The sequence below is a fragment of the Etheostoma cragini genome, chromosome 13, assembly GCF_013103735.1.
Source record: "Etheostoma cragini isolate CJK2018 chromosome 13, CSU_Ecrag_1.0, whole genome shotgun sequence".
NCBI classification, from domain to species: Eukaryota; Metazoa; Chordata; class Actinopteri; order Perciformes; family Percidae; genus Etheostoma; species Etheostoma cragini.
Window position 1 is genome coordinate 807,279 of NC_048419.1, and position 26,280 is coordinate 833,558.

General features: G+C 42.3%; 2 protein-coding genes and 1 long non-coding RNA gene across 5 annotated transcripts; 1 reads left to right on the forward strand and 2 right to left on the reverse strand.

The window, feature by feature from the left end:
• Window positions 1-7,509: 7,509 nt before the first annotated feature.
• Window positions 7,510-11,775, forward strand: rnft1 (ring finger protein, transmembrane 1). Of its 2 annotated transcripts, none has more exons than XM_034890055.1 (9): window positions 7,510-7,727; window positions 8,193-8,629; window positions 8,707-8,783; window positions 8,868-8,968; window positions 9,326-9,479; window positions 9,577-9,735; window positions 10,542-10,607; window positions 10,694-10,795; window positions 11,255-11,775. In XM_034890055.1, exons 1-9 carry the CDS (start codon window positions 7,702-7,704, stop codon window positions 11,387-11,389), a joined length of 1,257 nt encoding a protein of 418 aa, XP_034745946.1. In that variant the 5' UTR covers window positions 7,510-7,701; the 3' UTR covers window positions 11,390-11,775. The 2 variants fall into 2 exon arrangements, with proteins under 2 accessions (XP_034745946.1, XP_034745947.1); XM_034890056.1 differs by having other exon boundaries at window positions 7,515-7,727; window positions 8,306-8,629.
• A 1,827-nt stretch (window positions 11,776-13,602) lies between these two features.
• On the reverse strand, window positions 13,603-14,775 carry LOC117955518. Its single transcript, XR_004659072.1, has 2 exons — window positions 14,132-14,775; window positions 13,603-13,998 (listed from the first exon to the last, which is right to left on the reverse strand). It is a non-coding gene; the product is annotated as an uncharacterized LOC117955518 (long non-coding RNA).
• Window positions 14,776-14,787: 12 nt separating this feature from the next.
• Window positions 14,788-26,123, reverse strand: rps6kb1a (ribosomal protein S6 kinase b, polypeptide 1a). Of its 2 annotated transcripts, none has more exons than XM_034890057.1 (15): window positions 25,855-26,123; window positions 24,799-24,842; window positions 24,331-24,451; window positions 21,142-21,210; window positions 20,346-20,493; window positions 19,289-19,346; window positions 18,370-18,470; window positions 18,100-18,190; window positions 17,889-17,979; window positions 17,697-17,804; window positions 17,529-17,591; window positions 17,320-17,397; window positions 17,125-17,232; window positions 16,126-16,238; window positions 14,788-15,633 (listed from the first exon to the last, which is right to left on the reverse strand). In XM_034890057.1, exons 1-15 carry the CDS (start codon window positions 25,924-25,926, stop codon window positions 15,390-15,392), a joined length of 1,509 nt encoding a protein of 502 aa, XP_034745948.1. In that variant the 5' UTR covers window positions 25,927-26,123; the 3' UTR covers window positions 14,788-15,389. The 2 variants fall into 2 exon arrangements, with proteins under 2 accessions (XP_034745948.1, XP_034745949.1); XM_034890058.1 differs by having other exon boundaries at window positions 24,331-24,416; window positions 25,855-26,078.
• Window positions 26,124-26,280: the final 157 nt, after the last annotated feature.

A 26,280-nucleotide genomic window follows, 5' to 3' on the forward strand; every position in this document is an offset into this window, starting at 1 on the left:
CTGGAGCTCAGTTCACCAGGTCAAACACTGGGAGTCATGGTATTAAGGTAAAGGAATCTGGCTAATTCCCTTAGAAAGGAAGGCGTAACTGAATACCTGGCCCGGAAACACTGTGGGTAGAGGTTCTAGAGGACGCCAAGTACCGTCATGGATGCTCCCATTCATGCAGGCTCCTGCTGGGCCACACAGCATCCATCCACTGCAGTAATTAAACAAAGCACACAAGTATACACACTCATACACACACACACTAATTGCAGGCAGAAGGCATCCTACTCATTATAGGCCAAATTAAAGCAATCAATTGAAACTAGAGACCAGCAGGAATTTATTCATGGGGCCTGAACTTCTCCATAAAGACCACACAGGCTGTCAGCTACAAAACTGGACATAACCGGTCCTATTAACCAGGGTCTGTCACACAATCAGTCTGTTAATCACCTTCACAGTCTGCTAACTGGATGATCTCATAAAGAGATGCAAATACATTTCAGTTATTCCATGTTGTGCACGAACCCCCTCAGTCCGTTTACGACATAGAATTATGTTCTTCTTAGCACCAACAAAAATCTCTTGGCTGACACAAGTGGCTCCATTTCTGCACACATCTGCAAGACATTTCCTAGTCCAGTGCCTCAGTTTCTTCCTTTCTTTTTTCTTCTTTCTTTTTTCTTGATTTTGCGTTCTCCAACACAAACACACCAGAGGAGATCAAAGAGTTGAACATCGGGGAAAAAACCAAGTGTGGCAGGTAGGGTAGGTAGGTCATGATTTCTGTTTGTCTCTGTGTTAATGCACAAGACGCTGGAGAAGATGAGCATACCCGCCGAAATCAGCCTCTGCGTCTCTGCTTAAGGGAGAGCAAGAGTGTGAGTGTATCCAATTCCAACATTCATGATGTGTTTTTACAAACACATCATGCTTCTGTCACCAGGGAGCCCCCCCTCCCTCTCCTCTACCTTCCCCACCAGCCAGGCCAACTGTTGCTCCATCTCCGAGGCAGATTAGGGGAAGTGCTGGCTTCTGAAGAATGCAGTCCTGCTGCTGCCACTCTTAGCGGACGATTTATTAGAACTGGCATGGTGGCCCAAGCTTTGGCCCCCAGCTAGCAGGGGGAACGGGAGGGGAAGGTGCTGGAAGAGGAGGACCTCTGCTGAGATATTACATACCATCAATGCAAACCATCACGGTGCCTCTTAATGGGCCCCGCATTAACTTTTTAACTGGTGTTTGGGTTCAGTGAGATGCCTTCTTCACGCAGCTTTCTTCACTCTGACAGCTATAGGTGGTTGTGAAATGCTTAGCGTTACGGAAGCGGGGATCATTTAATAGAAAATAAAAAGGTCAGTGAGACATCAGTCACCAAATCAGAACAAAAATCTACTTCAGCTAAAAAGTATCATGTATGGGCTTTTGAAGTTGAATAAACTCTATTTCACAAAGTAAAGGTAGAGTGTTTGTAGGTGGACCCTCCGTTGTGTCTCTGGTCACAATAACATTTAACAAATGTTCCAAGTCATGAACATTAAGCTGGCCGGTGCGATGTGAACATTCAAATGGACACCGTGTTGTGCCCAGTCTGAGCTGGAAGAACAAAACAATTACACCACAACAGCAACAAGATGTGAGCAGCGATGTGTATCCATGGTGAGAGGCTAGCAGCCTCCACGACTAATGCAGTGGCCTAGATCCAGGCTGCACACATCGATCAGACTGACAATTGAGAGGCCGTGTCGTGGCTGATAAAGCTGTTTTTTTTCTGTGGCGGCTGGGGAGCTTATCTATTAAGAAGGAAGGGAAAAGGACGTCTGTGCAGCCTGTGGCATTGTAAAAAAAAAAAAATGCTGTGAGTGGCTACCAGACCTGAAGAGGAGGACAGGGGAGGTGGGGCAGGTTCTGAATAAGCGGAGGCACACAGAGGTCACCGTGGATGAGTCTGTTCACCTTGATGGCCACCGGTGTGCTGCTGGGATGTGCAAAGAGCCCCGCACTACATCAACCCGCTCTCCACATTATCTGCAGCCAGTACGGAGCTGTGCACATCATCTGTGTAAACAGGAAATTCTGATGAATTGTGATGGCTGATTAATGATTAAAGATAACCAATTATAAGAAGAAACAACTGTGTTTGCATTCCCCATGTACACTACTTAATCATTGTTGCATATCAGTTGGCAGTCTTAAAAATGTATGAATCATTTTATCATTTGGTTGCAGTAGTAGCTGTGCTGTGTTACTGTGTGTTACAAAAATATCTTTATTCATCAGAATAATTAATCTGTGCTGAGTTTAAGTTTCCTTTCATCACTTATCATACAGCACCACCTGCTGGACATTAAGGACAATAGTGACCAATAAGGAACTGGGGGAAGTGATGGAGGAAACAATATGTCCTTCAGTGTCTTTGATGCTCTGCGGTCTTTATGATGCACACATTATAAGCCTGAGGTTGATATTTGATGACACTGCACACGGTGACACTGGTTTTTATGTCTGACAGATAGTGATGAATATGTACGATTGTAATTATCAGGTTTATCTTAACAGCCTATAGTTTATACTGCTGGGCAAACCTTTTTTTGACATAAATACAGTATGTTTGAAATGGGGTGAGATGGTACTGTATAGTAAACTTAAAAGGATAGCTTCACAATCTTTCACTCAAATAACACTCACATGCATGCATGCACACTGAAAACAATATGTGTTTGCTGTAATTGGTTCTCCTGCTCATACTGTTCAAAAAGTAGTGGGGGAATAAAGCCACAGCGCTTTCAAAGTTCAGCTAAAGGCAATATCAGGCTTAAGCAGTCTGACAAATCATGTGTGTATCTACCAAAGTCACACTCTTAGTACAAATGTCTCTCTTTGTGCTACTGTCCATCGTGGCTCAGCCATGGAAGTAAAAAAAAGGGCATTTCACACAGAATACAGCAACCACAAATGTAATGAACAAGATAGAACAAGGATTTCTTCACAAGATCTGCACTGGAAATGAGTGACTAATATCAATCGAATAACCTCACCCCACTGGCTGAATTATGGCAGCGCACCCTTTATATTTTACAGGTATTACCTGTTTGTATTGTATTGTAATGTATTATGATGTCTGTTGAAAGAAGCGTTATGACAACATAATCATCAAATGTCACACATTTGTTAAAAGAGCATTATGAAAACACAACTGCCAAAATATGCAGGTAAGTATAGTTGGGCAGCATCTCCCGCTGATTTAGTGTTGCTGCCACATGTCATTAATAACCGATCTAAGAGGAATTCTGTCTAATTGTAAATGGACTGTTTCTATAAAGCGCTTTTCTAGTCTTAACGACTACTCAAAGCACTGTGATCTCGCACAGGAACCATTCACCCTCACACACACTCACACACACTGGCCGAGGCTGCTCATCTGATACACACTAGCACACATCTACACACCTGCTCATCAGATACACACTCGCACACACATCTACACACCTGCTCATCAGATACACACTCAAACACATCTACACACCTGCTCATCAGACACACACTCACACACAACGTTGCAGCGTCGGGAGCCATTCAGGGTTCAGTGTCTTGCCCTGTTTCAAAATCCAAGATCAATTTCATAAATTTACTAAAGAATCCCCTTCCTAAAGATGTATGCCTCCCTGAAAGCTGGTGACGTTAACTATATCATGCACAGAGCAGAAAACAACTAATACTACCTAGTAGCATTCCCTTCAGGGGTTCTCAAACACAGTATGTGGAAATATTATCCAGCGTGATATTTAAGATATCTTAACGTTGTCATTGTGCTTTATGATGATCACCTCATCACACACAACTCATAACTGATATGAGTTATGTCCCTCATAAGGTTTTCTTTATTTGAGTAAAATGAGTGCAACTATGTTTAGCTTTGTCCAGACTTTGGTAAGGTCAGAAGTGTTTAGTGGTGCAGTCCAGCGCTGATTGGAGCGCCGTAGAAAGGCATGTAGCTGCTTAGGGAGAGGAAAGCCGTGCTGATACTAACCCATGCTCAGGAAGAAAGATCGACTGTTTAGTCGGACAAAGAGAAAGTTAGAGCCAAGCCGAGACAAGCATGTTCTTTAGTGACTTTTTGGTACAGCTTTTAGACTAGGAGTCTACAGGTATGCTTGTTTCATTTCCCACAAGTAGATATTGTTGTTTTGGTTCCAGTTTTTGGAGAAGCAGCAGCAGCAATAGAGGAGGCCATGGAGGGAGGAAAACTGCAAATGATTGAGACGAACAAGGAACTAGGCAGGTATGAGTAGAAATTCTAATGGTTACCCAACACTGATGTGACACAGTTGGCTTTATAGAACAGGACATGACACACACACACAGACACACACAGACACACACAGACACACACACACACACACAGCAGCCAGACAACTCCTCTGGGGACACACAGATATCAATCAAGGCAGCGGAGGAGATACTGTGCCTCCCACACATTCATTGTCGGCACCGGACATAACGTTGACAGCCCGTTAAAGGGGTGATATGTGTCTCCAAAACAAAGGTTTATGGACAGAGCATACTATAAAAAGTGTCATTTCTGTCAAGTGTGTCAAAGCAAATCTAGCCTTGTCCCAGCCATCTACCAGCCATTACCAAGCATCTATGGATGACTCAGATCTCAGTTGCTATGAATGGGATCTTAAAGGCCAGCCAATCCTCCTCCCCCCACCCCCACACAATCCCAGTCTGTTTACTGTCCCAAACAAGACACAGTGAGACATAGTATTGAGTCATCGGAGCATAAAAGCAACAGGTGTTGAACAAGCTACAGCCATAAAACGAGTTAACTGCAATAACTTAAACTGCTTGTGTTACTAGAAATCTTATGATAGATAAATCTTATGATTAGATAATGCCAACAGCTTCACCATAAAATCATCTCGAGAAACATAATGCATCTTCAATATGCTCTCAGACTCAGACTTTTCATAGTAAAAATGTCCTGAATAATAACCCAAGAACAGGCAGTAAATCATGTTTTACACACACACACACACACACACACACAAGGAAGCAGCAGCTGGCACTGTGCACAGGGAAAGGGAGGGAGAAAGATGACGGGGGGATATACAGAATCTGTCAGAAGCAATGTCAGGTCACTGCTCTCCTCATCTGCCCTCTGGCATGCTCCATTCATCTTGGCAGACAGCAATTTATCTATCAAGTTAACCTCCCTCCACAGGCCCGGCTCCGACGCCTCGGCTGGGGAAGTACAACGCCACTGACTGTTCTCTAGTGCAAAAACACAATTACAGGGCTGGGGACAGCTCTCACAGCCGTAGTACATTAACCTCCTTTTACCACAATGGCTCACTTTATACTCATACAGTGTCTGGGCACTGCCAAGGCAGGCTTTAGATAAAATCAAACCTCTTTAACAGAAAAAAAGGTCAAAAGAGTAGAGTTAAAAACATCAATCCAGGCTCAGATCCCATTCTGTGAAAAAAGGTACTGGTTATATTGTATGGTTTAGTTGATTGCATTGAAAAACAAATGTAAAAGCTTTGGAAGCACAGAGGGTTGGATGTCTGGTGAGGAAAGAGAAAGAGAAACACACTGGCAGCACCATAAACATCACCCATATATATGGCAGGACCATAAACATCACTCATATATGTATATATATAGCAACATCTAACTCATTATTACACAATATGTAGAATTCAAGTACTCTCCACTAAAATGTCAAGATTTGGAACTGAATCTGTCAACAACACTACTAAAATACCCAAATATAGATTCAAATGGAAAACATGGTTGAGGAGTTACTCTTCAAGTTAAATCCCACTGGATGAACTGGGGGGGGGGGGCGGCGATAAGTGCACAGTATAATTTACTCAACACAGTCTGTCACACAGGAGATAATGGGAAGTTTCCCCTCGCCTGCTTTGATTCTCCCAATATATTAAACTGCGGGAGATGATGTCAGCTGCCTCGAGCTGCAGGTGAGGCATAGCTGTTGGATGAAAAAACAGATGGCTGGCCTAGCCCGGAGCCCGGAGGCAACAGGCAGTACAGGAAGACTAAAGACATGTTCATGCTGTAAGGTATGCCTGATTGCAGGAAGAGAATGAAAGACTCTCTTCACTTCTCCTAACTCCACTTCATCTCACAATCAAACTTGTCAACCTAGGGAGAAATTTAGGGAGAACTCAGTAGGAAATGGCTCCTATACAGCCAAAGGAATGTGTACTGTCAAACATTACACCCATGTGATGTTGTTGAACATCGTCTTCCAAAACCACAGGCATTAAAAGGTGCACTCCACCAATGTTAACAGTAGTTTACTAACCACGAGGAATACCTTAAGCCAGTTGTCTTCTGTCTTTTATGAAGTCTGACAAAGTAACACTGATGTCATCACGTTGGCTTGGAGACTGCGAATGTATTAGCCTGTATTACATGCATACGTTCATACGTACATTACATAAAATGTGGCATTATAAAGCAGTTATGGGTTGCACTATGGGAATTGTAGGATCTAGTTTTAGGTACTGATTAATTTCAGACACTAAAAGCCAGAATACTGTCTTTCTGCCTATGCTGCTACATATTTGATTTTAGTAGTATTCTTCTGGGTAGGCTTTCCGTGAGGTTGTATAACATGGCCACAAGGACATTGTCCCAGTCAGCCATGAGAGCTGTGGTGGTGTTGGTCACTGATCGTGGGTAATAAGACCTGAATCTGAGCAGGCGTCCCAGTTTGTCCCAACGCCGGTGGATGGGGTTGAGATCATGGCTCTGTTCTTCCACAACAAACTCTTAGAAATGTACTTAGAAAAGTCCACTGACTGTTTCCCTTAACTGCAACAAAGGTTCCTAGCACAAACTACAAACAGCCCTAGACCAAAGGAAAACCAAGCAGGCCTAACTAAGCCATTAGTGCCTGTGGACCGAGGATGCGTTTGCCTGCCTGAGTCAAAAAACTCAAATTTGCACAGTGAAAAGCTCAGGACGCCAGGCCCACTACTCCCCTGTATCTTTACATAGCAAATATTCATCTGCTGCTATATTCACCAGCTATGAACTAAACCAAGACACTGGTATGAGACACCTACTGAAGGAGCTCCAGTGACACTGACCGTTTACCGTTCTAAATGAAGGACCCAGAGAACGTTAATATGAATACATATACAGTCTGTGATATCAACACGGAGTGTGGCTGGTCCTTACACAAGAATGCAGTGTGTTCCACATGGACCGTGTATGTATGTATTAATAAGACCGGTCTAAGGTGTGACAGCGGCCATGTTTCATCCCTTCAGGCTGACAGTACACATTGTGGTTAATCTGATCCTGAAAGTCTTATTATTGATATTGATATTGATATTGATGTGGGGATTATAGCATGGCTGATAGCTAACGCTAGCTAGCAGAGAGAAGCAGAAAACCAAAGTGTAAAAGAATGAAGAAATTATTGTCTCATATCATCATATATATGTCTATGGAGGCCATAGACAGGTGGAGGCATTTTCCATCCGACATGCCGTAAAAAGCCACCAGAAGGAATTTGCGACATCTGCTGTCGTAAACAACGTAAAGATGTCTGCTAACACAGCTTAGCCTGAAACAAAACGGCTTCGTTTGGTTTTTGGTTTCTTTTTGTTTTGTTTCGCGTGGACAGGACCTGGACCTGGACTTGGATCAGATGGGGACCGACAGCTCACCATGAAACTCCGGGTGCACAATGATAGGTGAGCTGCAGCCGTTCTCACTGGTCTGTTAGCTAGCTGCTAATGCTAGCCCAGTTGTCTGTGTGCTAATCTCTCTCTCACTAGTTTAAACAACAGACGCATAGTCCAGCTAACCTAGTTCACTAGACGTCCATACGGGTCTCTAAAGACGTCAGGTCCACAGACACTGGCTAGTGTTTCTACGGAGCCCCTTAAGCCCCGGAGGGGGCAGGGGCTCCATGCCTACCTGAAACCCGATCTAAAGGTTCTATAGTCACCTAGAACCTAGTCAAATAATAAGGACATAGTGGCGTCGTTGTTTCGTTTGCTTGCTGGAATCCTCTATTCAAAGATGAATGCAAAGTCCTGCAATTAAAGCTAGTGCAGTCCATCTGGATCTGATCCATCTTCACGTGTACAACTTGTTAATGTAGCTGTGAACCCGGTTGGTGCCTGAGGCCTAAAGGTCTGTCTTCTATGTCAAAGGAGTGATTCCAGACGAGCAGGGAAACTGAGGGAGTCCCCAACTGTTATGCAGCCGAATTCAAGTGAGCGGGGTGCTCATGCAGGAAATGGTTTATCCCTTCCTCTGCAACCAGAACTTACCAGAACACCGGCCCCTGCTGAGAGCAACGAGGTGCGGGTAACCATGACCAGCAGTCCTGGGGAGTGCAGTGGAGGCGCATCATCCAGGAGGTCCAGAGTCAGTTCCCACAGCCACTCTCATTCTCATCCACATGCTCATAATCGGCTGCCACACCACTTGAATACGGAGCCAGAGCTTGACCCGCCTGACTCTGATCTGGACTCTGGAGAACCCAGCACCTCCATGTCTGAGCTCCGCTGCCTGTTCCGCTGGCTCCAGAAGAGTCTTCCTTTCATTGTCCTACTGTGTGCTAAACTGGTCATCCAACATGCTCTGGGTGAGTACGGGCTACGCTAACTTTGTTATTGAACTGTGGACGCAACCCAACTTCTACGCTTTCTCTCCATTTACCAGGTCTTGCAGTTGGGGTTGGCCTCTTTACAACATTTCTCTATGTGAATAAAAACCTTCAAAGTCTAGTGTTTCTTCAGGTAAGTCGAGAACAGAAACCATTTGCAGATTCCTTTTTGCATTTCATAGATTTTAAACCATGTTCCTGCCTGTGTGTCCCTCAGGAGCGCCAGTCCAAGCTGCAGTGTGTTTGGCTGCTCCTGTTCCTGACCTCTTGCACCCTGCTGCTTTACTACACCTTTCTCCCTGAGACGCTTCACTATTGGTAAGTGGGAATGCATCATTTCACATTAATAGCCCCAAAGAACAAGCTTAGGTGTCTATTTCCTTTAGCCAACTGCCTGTTCTTGGAGGATAATCTTAGTCTGTGGCTGTGAGTTTAGCCAGAACACCCTGTTGGGATTTTTTCATACTTTCATACTTTGGTGACTTGACTACAGCTCGTTGGTCCAGCAGAACCCCTGACTTTAACATCAAAACACATTATTTACTGAAGAGTCAAATCTCTATTTTATGTCTGTATTGCCCACCCACTGTGGTTTAGTAAACGGTTAAATCTGGAGTGCAGTGGACGGTGCCAACGTGAACATGCCCTTTAACCTGAATGTCAACCTCCTTCCAGCCTCGTCTTCCTCAGCCCAAGCATTGAGCCGCTGGGTTTCTGGGAGGTTCTGTGGGCTGTCGGCATCACCAACTTCATAATAAAGTTCCTCTTTATGGGGATTAAGTGCCTTATTCTGCTGCTGCCATCTTCACTGGTGACCTACAGAACCCAGGTGTGTGTGCTGGATTTATCCTTAAGAAGAGAATACCGAGGTCATGTCTTGGCAGTGCTGGTGCAGTAGTTGTTATTTTGCGTGTTTATGTCTGCAGGGACGTTGGGTGATGCTGACGGAGGAGCTGGGTCAGGTACACCAGGCCATGGCTCCTGTTCCACTGTGGTTCCGCTACCTGGTCACATACGAGGAGGTGGACGGCACCCCCGGACTCACCCTGGGGGTCCTGCTGGCTCTGCTCTACCTCATACTGAAGGCGGGAGCAGTCAAACTAACAGCAATAGATCTTTGTATTATCACAGGACCAGGGTGTAGGATTTAGGGGGGTGTATTGGCAGAAATGGAATGTAATATTCACAATTATTTTTTCATAACTGTAACATCACCTGAAACCAAGAATTGTTGCAGTTTCCTAATTTTTTAAATGAGCTGTTCATATCTACATAGGGAGCGGGTCCTCTTCCATGGAGCTTTCTTTTTTGGGTTACAGAAATAAAATGTAGTAAATTTTCTCGTTTCAGCGCCCACATTCAGCTGCTTCGTCTTTTTTTTTTTTACATAATTTGTAAAATACTTAACGTTATCAATACTTAGTCAGATGACAGACACTAATATATAAACTGAAAAGTGTCTGCTAAGGCGTCTATTTGGCATTCTTTCTGTTATTTTGTTACATGATTTATATTTAAACCCGATGCTAATGGGAAACCTGATAACATTAATGAGGCTCTGTGTAAACTCTGAAGGTGCAACCATTTGTCTAGAGTTATCTCAATCCGCTCCGGCAGCTGCTCCACAGTCCAGAGACTAAAGGAAGCACTGCAGATATTAGGCATCATCAGGCGATATCTCGCCTTGTCATGTCCTGTCCAGTTTAATCAGTAACATTGGTGTTGTCACAAGTTATTAACTGGTGGGAAAATGTCCTCATTGCGGCATCCCTAGCATTAAGTTGGATGCAAGCTCAGCACTAGATGCCACTAAATCCTACACACGGGTCCTTTTCATGATTTTAAAATAAATGGGTTTTCAAACTTTTCTCTTTTTTCTTCTCTCTTTCAGCTTTTAGGATTGTACGGACAGTGGACGTCTTTCATGAAAACTGTGAGGATATTTGTAAAAGGCGAGGTCAGTGGTAAACAACTTGTTAATTAGATAGTAAATGGTCACATCCAGTAAGCAGCTATGCTGACGTGTTTTCTTTGGTCTCTCAGCATACAGGCCCAGCAGCCACTAGGAGTCAGTGCAGTGAGGCTGGAGACATCTGTCCCATCTGTCAGGGAGAGTACAGGGAGCCTCGGGTCCTACTCTGTCAGGTAAAAGCTCACGTGTGTGCACTACTGGGCCTGTCAAACCATAAGTCAGCTTGTGTTATTTATTTAGTTAGTATGTAAAATTAAAGCGGTTGGTTGGTTAGCTTACTGTGCCCTGTGGGCATCAATAGTCAGATTAAGATCCTTCAGGCATCTGTCACACATCCCTCCTCTTCAATTATGTCATCAAACTGTTATCACAGTATACAGCAGTTGAGGAAGGAGCAGTATTACTTAAGAGAGAAAACTTATGTGAAAATGGAACACCTAAATCAGAATTTTCAGTTTTACACCTGTAAATGTCTCTTTATTCACTACCCTTCTAATTTATGTGCTACTGTAATAATAAGCCATGTTTTTCTTTATTTATAATTAGATATCAGATGAACTGAAGTGCATCAGTTATATAGAGCTAGTCATGTAGGGTAAGTGCTGATGTCCCGTTGTTTTCCTGCTTTGCAGCACATATTCTGTGATGAATGCATTGCTCTGTGGTTTAACCGTGAGAAGAGCTGCCCTCTCTGTCGCACCGTGATCACAGAGAAGGTTTCCAAATGGAGGGATGGAGCCACATCTTCACACTTGCAGATTTATTGATTGTGAGGGTATAGGTGGTGGGCTTCTGGGTGGGGTACATTGGTATTAGTGTGTAGTTAATGTTATTTTCTGAGGCTGTCCAGCCCCACTGACCAGTAATGTTGTACACACGGTTTTAAGGGCTGTGGTCGGTAAGGACACACAACTTGCACCTACAGTAGTGTTTCTGGCTTATTCACCAGTACATCCCTACTAGTCACTCTCAAAGACAACAGAAAGTTGATTATTGTCATGTCTCAAAGTGATTTTTTTGTTTTGTGTTGCTTTTATTCACCTTTAATTATCTTCATATAAACCTTCCTTATGGAGCAGCAAATAGTTCTTTTTCCACAGTTTCTTGTACAGAAAATGGGAACATCAGAGAAATATAAAGTATTTTAAACAGATTTTTCTTCTTATCAAACATTTGAACAAACATGCTACACATGAACTTGTTTCCAGTGTTTTGACTTGTGATTGGTAACCACTGTGTAGATCTCAGTGCTGCTGCCGTTCTGCTCCGACTGGACGCCAGAGGCTTTTAGGAAGCCGCTGCACTAAATAAATACAATACTTTTTCATGTCTGATAAAAAGCATGCAACAAAGCTTGTGAGATAATGATTTACACAAATTATTTTTCTATAGAGGTAACGTAACCTCGTTTTATAAAAACCAAAGACTGGGAAGAACATCTATTTTAATATGTACAAAAATCATTTCACTGTGTTTTTATCCATTTAGATGCATAAACTATCTGAATAAAGATGTACAATTTTAGTGTTTGTGACTTGTTCATGTAACAAAATGAGAATGCTATAGCAGCCGTCTGAGACAAGTCTAATATTTAGACTGGTGTACGGAGGTTGAGTAGAGTTCGCTTAAAATTAAGAGATGAATCGTTAAAATGTCACAAGATAACCCGACTCAACTGCTAAAATGACCACATTTTGTCACTGTGCTTTCTACTATCTGTTATGTTACAGTGGCACTGCCCAGAGACTAGCTCCATTCCTTTTTTGACTTAATTATGTACATGACACATATTAACATACCCAATCTGAGGGGCAGATCTAGGGGTGACAAACAATGTTATTTAATGCCCATCAGTGATTAAAGCTCCCGTTCTACTCTAAGATGGTGTTTCCAACTTGAAGTAAAATTGATAAGATGGTTCTCAATCTTCTCAGTGTGGAGAATACTCGAGTAAAGATGTTAACATCCTTGGTTTTTTGCATTGGTTTCCCCCCAACAGGAACGACAAAAAGACAAACTGAACTTCAAGTTTTCATCAAGGAAAGTCTAAGATATCAAAATGTTTTTGTAAATCTCCCTTCAATATGTTTTGCAACACAATCACAATCAATACTGTAAGACGTTCAGGTCACTGTTCTCAAGTTTGGAATAATACAAAATAAAATGCATTAAAAAAAAAGTTGTAAGACATGTTATGCGGAAACAAAATTATACTGTACATGTTTATGACAAACAAAGTCTTACAAGAATGCCTAATCAAATTATTACATTCTGCTGCCTTATCTAAATAATACATAATAAATACAGTTTGCATAGTGTGAACAACGCAGGAGAAACACAATGGCACTTCAAATAAATATTGTAACAAAGAAAGTAAGTGGAGTGACTGGTCTCAAAACAACTGTACCGGAATGGTAGAAGAAGAAAAAGAAAAGCCGAGGCTGGCACGGATCCATAGCGCCCCCCCCCCCCCCCCCCCCGGTGTGAGTCGGGCATGCTCAGATTTTAACGGTTTACAGCATAACGTGGCATACTGAAATTAGTGAAATCAACTTCTCATTACAAACAATAACAGAAGAGGGAAATAATTTCCAAAAGGTTTTAGCTATCTATGATTGACTGATTGCTAGCGTTAGCTCACAACACCATTCAGCTGACAGCCTTTGTGTTGTTTGATGCTAACTTGTAGCCAGCAGTGAACCAACTTCATTAGTAAGTCCATTTTTACGGGTTGACATGACAGAAGTCTCTCGTTGCTACTCGTGCACGTCTCACATCGGGGAGACAGCCATCCTAGAACAGAGATCCAGGCCAGCTTCACTTAGTTACAAATGTGCAAAGTAACTAAAAGGAACCCATTAAACTGCCTCTTTGAGCATCAATGTGGAAAACAAAGTCATTGCATTAAATATGACGTTATGAACAAAACATGGTTGACCTTTGAACCTTGCCCTTCTTACAGAAACATGGTTGTCCGGGGTTTGTTTACCAGCAAGACTCATTTGGTTCATTGAAACAGTGTTTTTGGTCAATTCATTAAACACTAAGCTTTAGGATTAGAGAAACATCAGGGAGCCATTCAACCTGAAGCTGATATTCAGTTATCCTCATGGGAATCTGCACCCGACAGCGGGGTCAGTTTTAGGGCGAGAGGTTTCAGATGGCTTGACTCCAGAGGCTCATATAGCAGCTTCACGTCACACAAACAGGCCACACGTCTCAAACAGCAATTGAGAGAATGTCCACTCATTTAAGTCTAGGTTTATCCCCCTTAGAGTCTATGTCCACAGCGTTCCACTACCGGGATTGCTCCGTTGACGTCGAAAATTCTGCCGTGTGTCCTTCACCTTCCGCTTTCTTAGTGTTGCCGTTCTAACTTCCGGTAGAAGACTATGGTTACCTGGTCCTCAGATCTCTGCGGGGTAAACCCAGACAGCTAGCTGGACTTTCGGTCCAATCTGAGGACTATGGTTACCTGGTCCTCAGATCTCTGCAGGGTAAATACAGACAGCTAGCTAGACTATCTGTCCAATCTGAGTTTTCTGTTGACGACTAAAACTACTTCTGAACGTACACGTTGCACCAAAACCACTTCCTTCCTGATGCTATTTTGCAGCAGCACAGTGGCTCCGTCCGGGGTTTAGCTCCGCCCATGCACATAGGGATTGGTTTGAAGAAATGCTGATAACCACAGCAGGTTTTTCTCCCATCCCAGAATGCAGCCAGACCCTTCCCCGCAGCGCTGTGGAAGAAGGTCTGGCAATGCGAGCCTAATCCCCCTACCACTGAGACCCTGTTACTGTAAATGCACAAAGAGCATACACAAAGCACCCAAACACATGAGACATGAACACTGCCTGAAGCAACAACAAAAGGCCAGTGATGTCATTTTGGCTAAGTGTGTGTCTGTTAGTCTTCCAACCATGATAGTGGCAATGAGACTGAATAGATGAGTTAAAGAATACTGCTGCAGGGGTCATTGGAGCCAAGCGCAGGACATTTACACAAATAGGCATTTAGAGTCTGTTTACATTCAACACAGAGAAAGAGAACAATGGTGCTGGACAGGCCCCCCCCACAGAAAACATTCCAGTCACACAAGTAAAGCAGTGCCAGCATTTGGTTTTGATTGTGGTGGAAGTGATGCTTTAAACTGAGATTTCACTTCTATCTTTTTATAGCTGCTTTTCCGTAGATCGGGCCTCACCTCCTCCTGACCACACGCTACCGTGGCAAAGGCAATGTTTCCTCAAACATAAAAACAATACTGTGTTTATTGTGGAATTGTTCAATAATTCTACCTGACAGTGCAACCTGCAAGTTCTACAAAAACAAAGCCGGGCATTTTAAAGGAGAAATAAATGCCCTTTGTAACCAAATTCTCTCACGGCGATGGAGGCAACTAGTCATCAACATTAAAATCTAACGCCCAGATTTGAGCATAGAAGAGCACCAGTAAGTCATATGATAATGATACCGCCTCAGCCCATTCGTCAGCAGGCATTAGCCAGCCAACAAGCAAGTTGCGTCTAACACATAACTCCTCTGACTCACTATATCTTCTACTGCTGATTATTTGCATGAAGCTGAGGAGTCCAGGTTGACTCAGGAGGGATGGGAAGGCGCTGCTGGAAGAGCTGGTGATCTGCACCGACAGTGTCAGTCAATAAAAAAATTAATAAAATCTACAAGTCTCTTTGAAAGGAAACAAAAGGGGAAAGGATGAGGAATTGGAAGTAGTCCTAATGTTTGGAGGTGAGCCAAGCGTCATAGGTTCATTCGTAGATGAGCGGGCCGCTTGCAGTTCATGGGGTAGGTCTGCTTTTTGTAGGACCCTGCATTGATGCCCGAAGGGTGCCTGATGGGAAGTGGTGCAGAGGCCTCAGAGGCGCTGCTGCTGCTGCTTGTGTCCATCTGCTCTACCGTGGACACCTCCATGGGTTGCTCCGCGGTGCTGCTGGTCAGCGGGGGTCCCCTCGGCCAGCATTCCCCTCCGACAAACTTTAACGGACTGTGGTGGAGTAAGATGTCAGAAGCTATTGTCTCTGATGCACCCCAGTATATAAATAGCCTATTGAAGACCACTCTCTGCAGGGCTTGAGAGTAACAGTTGCTAGGTTAACATTAGCAACCAATTCTTGGCCTTAACATAAAAAAATAGGGACAGCAAAACATGCACCCCAAAATGATTTCTTAATATTCGTTAAATTCGTAATATTTAAATGTTGCAGTCAGAACCGAAACCATACAACTGCACATGACGGAGGAATGATTTCATCTGATACCACTGTTCAAATAGTTAGCAGATGTTCAGACAAAAGTTTATCAATTTACTTTATCTGCATGAAAAGCCAACGTTCACCTTTGGCCTCAAGTTGCTTTTTTTATCCTTCTGAGGATGGCTTTATTGAGGTCAAGCCAGCTACATTTACTTGGGACAGCGAATGAGTAACCGTAAACTGTGAACTAAATAACAATAACAAGAAAAACAACTTGCCGTTACCTCACAGGTGTTCTGGGGCTTCCTGGGAACTTCCGTGGTGAGCGCACCTTTGGCTCGAAAGAGAACTTCTCTTTGACGTTTTCAAGCACAGATGGAGCTACATATGTGAAACCCTGGGGAGGGGGGTGAAGGGACAAAAAAACAGAGAGATCTGAGTCCACCTCTTCAAAGACCATCTTTCCAAAAACAACCCACAGCTGATGATGAGCAAAGAAATGCTGAGTAAACCATATCATGCAATGTGGTGGAACAGTGAGTGAAGCTTCCAGGAAAACCAGCAGGACTACACCAGATGGGATGAATTAACCGATTCTCGTAAGACCCACTTGTTGAAAGGGAAATAAAAACCATTATGTCCGGAGCTGGCCTATGTTTGTATGTTTGTTTGCAGGCAACACAGAAACGGTAAAGGGCTAGAGTCAATGACACAGTTTTCTATTAAAAATGTTGTCTTTCCTTAAAATACCTAGTCTAAAATTTGGCAAAGTCACCCTCAGGACTATCGGATGTTGCACTAGAACTTTAGTTTATTTCAATATTAAAATTATTCAAAATGAGGTCCTTACAGAATTTGCCTATTTGTAAACAAAGTCTTAAATAATACTTTAAAGACTGGCTCCAGGCTATGGACTATCTTTTTTGATAACTGATATTGATATCTGTTAAACTTTCTTACTTTATGATATGTGGACACAGAGTGTAAATTGTAATTTCCCCATTGGGGATCAATAAACAGATTTAAAATTGAAATTAAATATACAAAAAAAATCAGTACTGGTCCAAAAGCAATAAACAACAATTTTATTTTAACCTGCAGTAAGTGGACACAGAAACAAAAAAATCTATTATGGACCTTTGAGTCATGCACTACTTTTTGTAGGTTTTTATCATGGATTATTCTTTAAGTTATGACAAATTCTGGAGTCTCTGTCCTCCAGAGACGGACAGAGAAGCGGACAGGTCCACGGTGTTCTGGGAGGTACGGCACTAGTTACCCACCAGGAAGACTTGATTGGCGCTCTCGCTGAGCGTGGAGTCGTCGGGGCTGTCCACTGGAGTCTGGCTGGTGAACTTGGAGTCAAACTGGCTCACGTCATCAGCCGATTGCTGCCAAAAGAAGCAGGTCAGATAATCATCTTGCAGGGACACAAGACGGCTCACAGAGGACCTTGCTGCATTGAAAGACAAACTCACCAGGTAGGGTTTAAATGGAGGCTCCACTCTGCGAGCGAAGAGGTCATCCCAGTTTGTATGCCGGAAGAATGGGTGGGCCTTGGAAACACAACAGACAGCAGCAGGGTTTTTATATTTTGTCACTACTACATTCTCATTTTCTGAGTTATTGTATTAAATCATAGATGCATGTATAAACTTGTGACTCTACTTTCAACGGATATATTTACCTGGACATCAGCAGCATCTTCTGGTCCAGCCCCGAGTCGCAACGAGGCATTTCGTTTAAGCAGCTGAAAGAGCAGGTTTGAAGACTTATTTTTCATACCACTCCAAATGTTTCAGCAGAGACAACAAATCCACTCACATGAGGCAGAAGGAAGATTTTTACAGCTCACCTTTTTCAGAAGGTCCCTAGCTTCTTGTGTGAGGTAAGGTGGAAGGCTGAGTTTGCATTTCAAGATTTTGTCAATTGTCTTCTTTCGGTTTTCCCCAGTGAATGGAGGCTATAAAACAACAGTTACCAATAGTATCAGATGCCTCCTACTGGAATTTAACTTACAGCAATGCTACTACTAGTGTGCACTTACTGCTCCAGTCAGCATGTCATACATGAGCGCTCCCAAACTCCACCAGTCCACTGCTCGGTTATGTCCACTCCTCATCAGGATCTCTGGAGCCCTGAGGAAGGACGAGGGAATGTCCAAGGTGATACAGCAGATACACTACAAAGTAGGAAATGTGCGTGATATATCTTAAAGAATGGATCTACAAAATATGCATGATGATTGTGTGACATACATGTATTCGATCGTGCCACAGAAGGTGTGGGTGACCGTTCCGTCATGGATGGACTCTTTGCATAGACCAAAGTCGGTCAACTTCACATGTCCTAAAAGGAAACCAAACCAAAGCCAAATTATGAGAGAGAAACATAATGCAAGATAGATAAGTATCAGGTTACCCAGAGAAAGAATTTAGTCTGGGAACTTAAGGTAATATGAAAAGGACATGTATCTTGGTGTTTTCTACTTGGCCTTTTGTTGTGAATGACCCTTGAGGTCTGTGTACCGTTGTTGTTGAGCATGATGTTCTCAGGCTTCAGGTCTCTATAGATGATGCCTTTCTGGTGCAGGTGACCCAGCGCCATCGAGATCTCTGCCAGGTAGAAACTGTCAACAGAAAAAAAGCAAGACACAGGTCCCAAATTCATTGACATGGTAATCTGTTTTTTACCAATCACCAAATCTGTATATTTATATATTATCTACATGCTTTGTAGATATCTGCAGTTGAGGTGTAATTCTCAATTTCATTAAGGTTATCCTCCCAGAATTGCACACCGTCATTTGTTCAGCAGCTTGGTTCATTTAATCACCGTTTTCATCTCCAGGCTGTATTTATAAAAACAGAGCAGCAGGTAATGCAAGTGTTTTGTCCCTGTTCCAAGTCACCGCACACCGCCTCAGACACAGTGTCACACATCCGCCTGTTTTTACAAAACTAAATGCTTCCCCCTTAAAATTTGTAGAGTATTTTCTTTTCTTTTTTCTTTTTTTAATTGCTAGCCTTAATCTGCCAGAGGCAACAAATCCCACTGGTATTGAGACATAATCCAGCATTCCTGACCCTGTTGTACATCATGAGTCAGCAAGAAAAGACCTCTATGAGACAACAGGCAAAACACTGGGTGTTTGTTAAGATGCCCACTCTGTTGCTATTTGGAAATAGTTTCCTATTGTAAATAACGGGGGTGGCCTTTAATTTATGTGTACAGACATAGGAAGTGAGTGAAAAAGAGGATAAAATGATTTGACATGTTTAAGCATAACATCCTGAAACAGGATAGCTTCAAAAACTCAAATCTTTATTTTATATTAATGGGGATAAACTCCCTTTGATCACCAGAAATGAGTCCAAGGAAAGCTAAATCCTACTGTTATCCCTGGCCAGATGGTTGAGGTGGCAGGTGACAGACAAACTAACTCACCATGCTGTGTCCTCCATGAAGATGCCCTCTCTTTCCAGTTGCATAAACAGCTCCCCCCCTGCATTCACAACACACAGAATCAGTCAAACTGATACAAAGTGGAAATGGAGAATGACATTTTCACTTTATTGAAAGAAAAAGGCCCAGCCACTAGGGCAGCACGATTATGGCCAAAATGATAATCATGATAATTTTGATCAATACTGAGATCATGATTAATTATTAGTTGATTTTAACCTAAAAAAATGTTATTGTCACATAGGCTGTTTATAACTGCTTTCACATCCATATGCAAGTAAGAGGAGAGATACAAACACAGGCACGGCTTTACAGAAGAAAGTGTCATGTAACGCAAAATTACAACTAACACATTGCTTCGTTTGTGGAGAGGCAGTGGATGCAAGGACGTTAGGTGCACCGGTGCAACCTAGAGAAATAATGTTAGTCGCACCCTAGAGAGCTGTGAGCTAACAGACACTACCTAGCACCCTAGAGAGCTGTGAGCTAACAGACACTACCTAGCACCCTAGAGAGCTGTGAGCTAACAGACACTACCTAGCACCCTAGAGCCCTGTGAGCTAACAGACACTACCTAGCACCCTAGAGCGCTGTGAGCTAACAGACACTACCTAGCACCCTAGAGCCCTGTGAGCTAACAGACACTACCTAGCACCCTAGAGCGCTGTGAGCTAACAGACACTACTATCACTACTAGACTGCTATCTGGAATTTTCCTCACGTTACTCTGTCCTCTGTGACTGTCTCCATCTTTAAACTAAGCTACGCGGTGCAGGGAACAACTCTGACTGGCTCATGATCAGACGGGGTTTATGGAGCAGTAGATGGGCTTTGTAAAAAAAACAAAAAACACTGGAGCTTTCTATGAACGGAATTATGCATTTAAAATATCGCTCAAATTTGATCGCGGGAAGCAGTGATCGTGATTACAATTGGATTAATTGTGCAGCCCTAGCACCCAGTGTCCAGTGCACACACTGAGTCCCAAGCTCATTAATTGATCAAAAACATTTACGACAATTAAGAGTGTTATGCTCACCGCTCAGATATTCCAAGATAAGGTACAACTTTCCCCCCGTCTGAAAGGCATAGATGAGATCCACGATGAAAGGATGCTTTACATCCTCCAGAATGCTCCTCTCGGCTTTAGTGTGCGCCGTGTCCTTTGCATTACGTACAATCATGGCCTGGAGAGAGACAAAAGAAAAGCACAGAGACTCAGGGTGTGAAACTACTCAGGCAATAACTATAAGCCCATTAGCTTTGACATTAGCCAGTGTCAAAGCTTTAAGATGAGCTGCACAGGCAGTGCAAGAATCCCAGCACCGGTTTGGTAGCTACAGTCAAGTTGTTAACCGAAACCTCAGTCTTCGGAGAATAGAGCTGGCTTTTCAACCAAAGTCTGGCACCAGCTCGGTGTCAGCTGCAGAGGAGGCCAAGCTGAACAGAAGCAGCAGATCTGAGGTTTCATGGGGGAAAGCGTGCTGCTATTATTTTTGGTGGTCTGCCCTTAACTTCTGGCCTCATAGCTGAATGCACCAGCATGTCACCAGAAACGTACATGTGAAACACTATACAGTTAAGCTGCATTGAGCCTGGGAGTTAACTGAGTATTTAATGCGCTAATCCCCCATAGATAGAGGTTAGTTGTGTTTTCTTATGTATGGATTAGATAATGCAGATGCTATTCCTCTCACACTACACTTCTCTGTGTGTACACTAGGGGGAGCTAGACCCACCTTTACTGGGTGACCAAAGAACATAATACCTAATCAGAGATATTTCTCACTGAATATTAAAATCTTAAGCCAAATCAGACAGGCAGATTCACTCACCTTCTTCAAAACTTTCATTGCGAATATCTTCCCGGAGGTGGCACCTGATACCTTCCGAACTTGAAACACCTGTAAAATTGTACATCATCATCACCGTCCTCATCATCACCCAACAGCACAGCACGCACGGGATACAAAAACACTTTATATTTACTACCATTACTGCCTACGGCTGGTAAGAGAAAATATTTAGGAAGCTTTTGTAAGGAAACTGAATTCAATCCTTTTGAAGACCTGCAGGTATCCAAGTGTAACTGTTCCTTTGACTGTGTAGACCAGATGTTTTCTTCTACGTCTCAACTATGGCTTGAGAAAATACACAAGGTCATGCTGGGGAAATTCAGAGAAAAGTTTTGGGGCAAACAAAAATGCATTCTGTTTTAGCACTGACATTAAGTTCATAAGCTGCTATTGAGCATGACGTGTACTCATTCAACTAAGCAAGGAATTAACAAAGGTATTCATGTCTGATGAAATGACCAGGGACTGTTCTGATTTTGAATGAGCCAAAGTCTGTTTTCAGCATAAGTTTCCCACATTATTCTTGAAAGACTATTTGCTCTGAGATTAAAGGTCAAGGAACTTAGAATCTGTGCCAAAACATATACTGTATCTACACAAGAATATCAAAACGGATGACAACGTGCAGTAACTTTGTAATGCTAAGAAATTCTCAAACTGTAGAAAATGACTAAGTCATCATACACAAAACCACTTCAAGAAAGAATAAGTCATGTGTCTGCTTGCTAAATGAAAAGTATTTTCAAAATAACTGTTGTCCACTGTGGCAGCTATCGGCCCATTAGTCTACTGAACCAGGACTATAAGAACTTTACTCATGTCTTGGCAAAAAGACTCAAAAACATCCTCCCCAGATAATAAGTTTGGAGTAGACAGGTTTTACACAACAAAGGCAGACCCAGGACAACATTCGTAGAACCTTTATGTTACAGAACATCTAGTCTTGCTGAGCCCTGACGCAGAAGGCTTTTGATCGGTTCAACTGAGAGATTCTATAGAGTATTGCAGAAATTTGGATTACATCAGACTTATCACGACTCTTCCAGCTCCACACAATGATCCAAGTGCAAGGAGAAAAAAATAAATGGGAACATCTTAAGCTATTTGGTCTGGAAAGATGGACTAGACTAGGCTGTCCAAGTAGTCCTCTACTTTTTGCAATATTTATTTAAGACAAGAGATTACTCAAGATGATAGTATTACAGGTATAAAATGCTAGGACGAGAACATCCAATTTCCCTGTTTGCGGATGACATTTTACTCCATTTGTCACATCCAGAGACGTCAATACTGAAACTAATGTCTTTTCTCGGGGTACAACGTGAATATTCAAAAGACCCAAATACTTAGTTGTAACTATAGTCAGTCAGATTATAAACTCCACTTTTCAACTTAATTGGGACCTGGAATATCTGAGATATTTAGGGGTATACATCCCTCAAGATTCAGCTAAATTGTAGTATTCAAATTCCAACCAATTAAATCTGAAAATACAGAAGGATATAAAGAGATGGAATTAAATTCCAATATTGAGTTTTGAGTCAGAAATTGAATCTGTGAAATAAATATCTTGCCTAGAATACTTTATCTGTTCCAGGTGAAATAAATGATAAAACAATTTAATGAATGGGACAAATTACTATCAAGATTTATTTGGCAGGGGAAAAAGCCAAGGATAAATTTCAAACTCTCCAATTATCACAAGGATAAATAAGGACTTCCATGCTTAAAAGATTATTATATTTCAGTCCAATTGAGGATCTTGTTTTGTTGCAACTCTGAATACCAGGCGAGATGGAAAGAAATTGAAGAAAGAATATCGGGAAATATACAATATAGGCGAGAACAGGGGATAAAAGAAGGATTAAAAACTTTATGGAAATAAATACTAAATGGATTCATTTAAGACTTAAAACCTGGCTAGCTGTCATAAGTAAAAGCGGATTGCAGGAAGAATGACCCACATGACCCCAACTTTATACCAAATAAACTAGATATTACCTATAACAGATGGGTTAATAGAGCCTACAGAGTGGACTCAGGGCATAAAATAATTTCAAGATTTTATAAGCGACTCCAAGGAGTTAAGACGAAGAGCAACATCTACTTTAATCAACTATGGGAAAGAAAACCAACAGTTGCGTCACAGAGGGGGTCTGGACCAAATATTATGAATTTTAATGGAAAATATCAAGCTCAGTATCTCGGAGAGTGTTGGCTGGAAGAGCCTCAGCAGAGGACTGTCTGTTTATTTCACGCAGGTTCCTCCAGTTGCTGGAGAAACTGTGGTTCTCAGGAAGGAAACCATTACCACCTGTTCTGGGCTGGTCCAATTGTAAAGGCTTTCTGGCGTAAGATCTACACAGATTTAGTGATGATATTTGGAGCTAAAATTGCTTTTAATTGGGACGAGCTTCTCTTTGGTTTTCTACACAACATCTGTAAATAGTAAAACCAAATACTTGTTTGGTATTCTGAGTGTAGCTGCGAAAAAAGAAATTATAAAGAAATGGCTTAAGCCAAATGGCCCATCAATAGAGAAATGGTGTGACATTATTTATTAAGTTTATGTAATGGAAAGAATTGCCTTTTTTGTGAGACTAGAGAAAAGTGGAAAAATGTATATTGCTCCTAAACGCCTCAGTTTTCTTTAACTGCTCGTAATTTCTTATTTTATTCTCTTCTAAGTATGTTTTTTTCTTCTTTTTGCCACTTTGAAACTTCCCATGTTCTGTTCATATTTGTATATTTTAAAAAAAGATGTATCACTGTATGTTTCTATCAAACCAAGCAGAATGTATTAAGTGCTGATATGTGATTCTAAAAAAAGAGAGGAAAAAAGAAAAGATCGAGATTTCTAGCATGCAAAACTCAGTTTCCTGAAACTTTGTCAAAAAAATCCCCACTCACAGGAATTTCCAGGTAAGTGCGATGTCCTCCCCCATAAACTTACTTGATTGCAAGGCCCAAGCCAAAAAACAAACAATATTTTCCACACTTTAAAAAACTAATTCAATAATAAACTAAACCCAGCTATAAAGCTCTGCACTCAATGCGTTATATAGAGTACACGCTGCCACCCTTCGAAATCTAAATATCAAGTCGTATTACAGCATATGGAGGGAGTCCATTTTGAACATTTTCATTACAGATAATGAGATGCCTTACCTTTCCATATCCACCTTTTCCCAAAACTTTTAGCAGCTCAAAGCATTCAGGCCTGATCTGCTCTGTTCCCTTGTTCACGCTGTTCTCTGAAATTTCAAACTTCTCACAGTCATCCATGTTACTGGTAAAACACAAAAATAAAAGGAAAAAAATCACATTCGAAGCAGTCACTCAGCATAGTGTTTACAATATCAAAGACAAACAGCAGCATTAAGAACATGAGTAACATACGTATGGACCAAAATATGGATCCACAATAATGCAGTGACTCCCAATTGGATGTTTTCATCCTTAAAATACCCTGTCCAAGATTATTCACCTAATACTGGGTCCATATGGATGAGTGACAGAGAAAATAAAAACTCTAAGATATTAGTGGATAAACATGCAGATGCCCCCCCCCCCTTAGTCACATTAAACCTTTACCTCTTTAGGGACCCAGGGAATTACAGTTTTGTTGGTACTTACAATTCAAATCCACTGCACTGGTCCATGTATTCACCGAGCTGGACCTGAAGACAACAGACACCGGATAGAAAACCTCAGCTTGAGCAAACAGGAATGCGAAGGACTGTTACTACGAGTGTTAATAACTTTGGTTCACAGCCAAATTACTTAATGGTTTTAATAAAGCAAGTAACTAATTACCTGGCTGGTTAAATAAACACAAGCTTTATTTAACATGAACTACCAACATAATTTAAAAAAGCCCATGTCTGTAACTTATAGGTCATAAACCTATGACCAAAGTATTTTCATGCTACTAACTTAACGTTAGCTAAGTTAGCTCGGTGCAAACTGTGATTTTAGCTACAGTCCCGCTAGCACCTTTACTGTCATAGCCAGACCTATGTCCAGTTCACTGCAAACTTATTTATATCCCATTTATTAATATTGCCAAAAACATACACGTTGCATTCATGTCACTAATTAACCTACACTATGATTTTAATGTATCCCATACAACAACCGAATGGCAAAGCAAACCGCTCTTTACTTATAAGTCCATTGTCGGACATGTGAGTTAGCTAGCTAGCAGCCCAGTAAAATGTAGCAACTTTCCTTTGTATTCGGCTTTCGTTATGACCGTTTCCTGGCGGTGTTTTTCATTTGTCCTCCGACGGCACAATGCTCACAGTGTGGCTTTTTAGGCTTCACTAACGTTAACGCAGCGGAGGACACGTTGACATGGCTAACACAATACGGTTAACGGGACACCAACTTGTCCACAGTCAACACTGATGTGCTTTACCGGCCGGTGTCGGCCGGAAAACGTAGCAGTGCTTGGCCATCATATTAAATTCATAAAATGCAATGGAGATGTATTTCAATCCAGTGGAGTGACTGTTTAAAGGGACACTAACTGGTTCCGCGGGAAAGGCGTTAAGTAGCCTGGACAGGACAGATAACGGATACCGTTCCCTGGCCACTGGTGTTAGCTACGCAGGCCTCGGGGTTGCTAAGTGCTAGATCGCTAACTGGCTAACAGCGGCGGTATTAGCCTCAACGTTAACGTTAACTCACCCCGTCCTCGAGTTCGTCGTCAGAGACATTCTCATCCGGTTGATCCAAATCAATGTCGAAAACCCCGGCCATGGCAGCTGCACTACACTCGGTGTTCAGCCAGAAAACACAGTCCCGCTCCCCCGCCTTATGGGAGAGCCTTCATCGTTACAACCGGCGGCAGCAGAAGGCATGGGCTAACATCGAGCCAACCGAAACAAGGAGCGGGCAGCAGGAGCCCAGAACCATGGCCTGGATAACGGTCTCCGAGCAGACCGAGCCTCTAGTGTCGGCCACCGGCACTACTCGGCTCAGGTTGGCTTAGAGACGTAAACACATAGTAAAATGACTTGCAATAATAATAATAACTGAAGGGGAATGATTTATAGACAACAGAATTGAGTCAGCCGCCCTTTAATATAAAAAAATATAAAAATCTTTTCCCTC

Bases quoted from the DNA above. Each gene is read 5' to 3' on its own strand.
- rnft1 (XM_034890055.1), top strand. From the start codon at position 7,702: ATGAAACTCCGGGTGCACAATGATAG. The intron at 7,728-8,192 runs GTGAGCTGCAGC...TCTATGTCAAAG, and splicing joins CTCCGGGTGCACAATGATAG to GAGTGATTCCAGACGAGCAG. The intron at 8,784-8,867 runs GTAAGTCGAGAA...TGTGTCCCTCAG, and splicing joins AAAGTCTAGTGTTTCTTCAG to GAGCGCCAGTCCAAGCTGCA.
- rps6kb1a (XM_034890057.1), bottom strand. From the start codon at position 25,926: ATGGCCGGGGTTTTCGACATTGATTTGGATCAACCGGATGAGAATGTC. The intron at 24,843-25,854 runs GTGAGTTAACGT...TGTTGTCTTCAG, and splicing joins ACGACGAACTCGAGGACGGG to GTCCAGCTCGGTGAATACAT. The intron at 18,191-18,369 runs GTACACAGACCT...GTTTCCTTTTAG, and splicing joins CATCATGCTCAACAACAACG to GACATGTGAAGTTGACCGAC.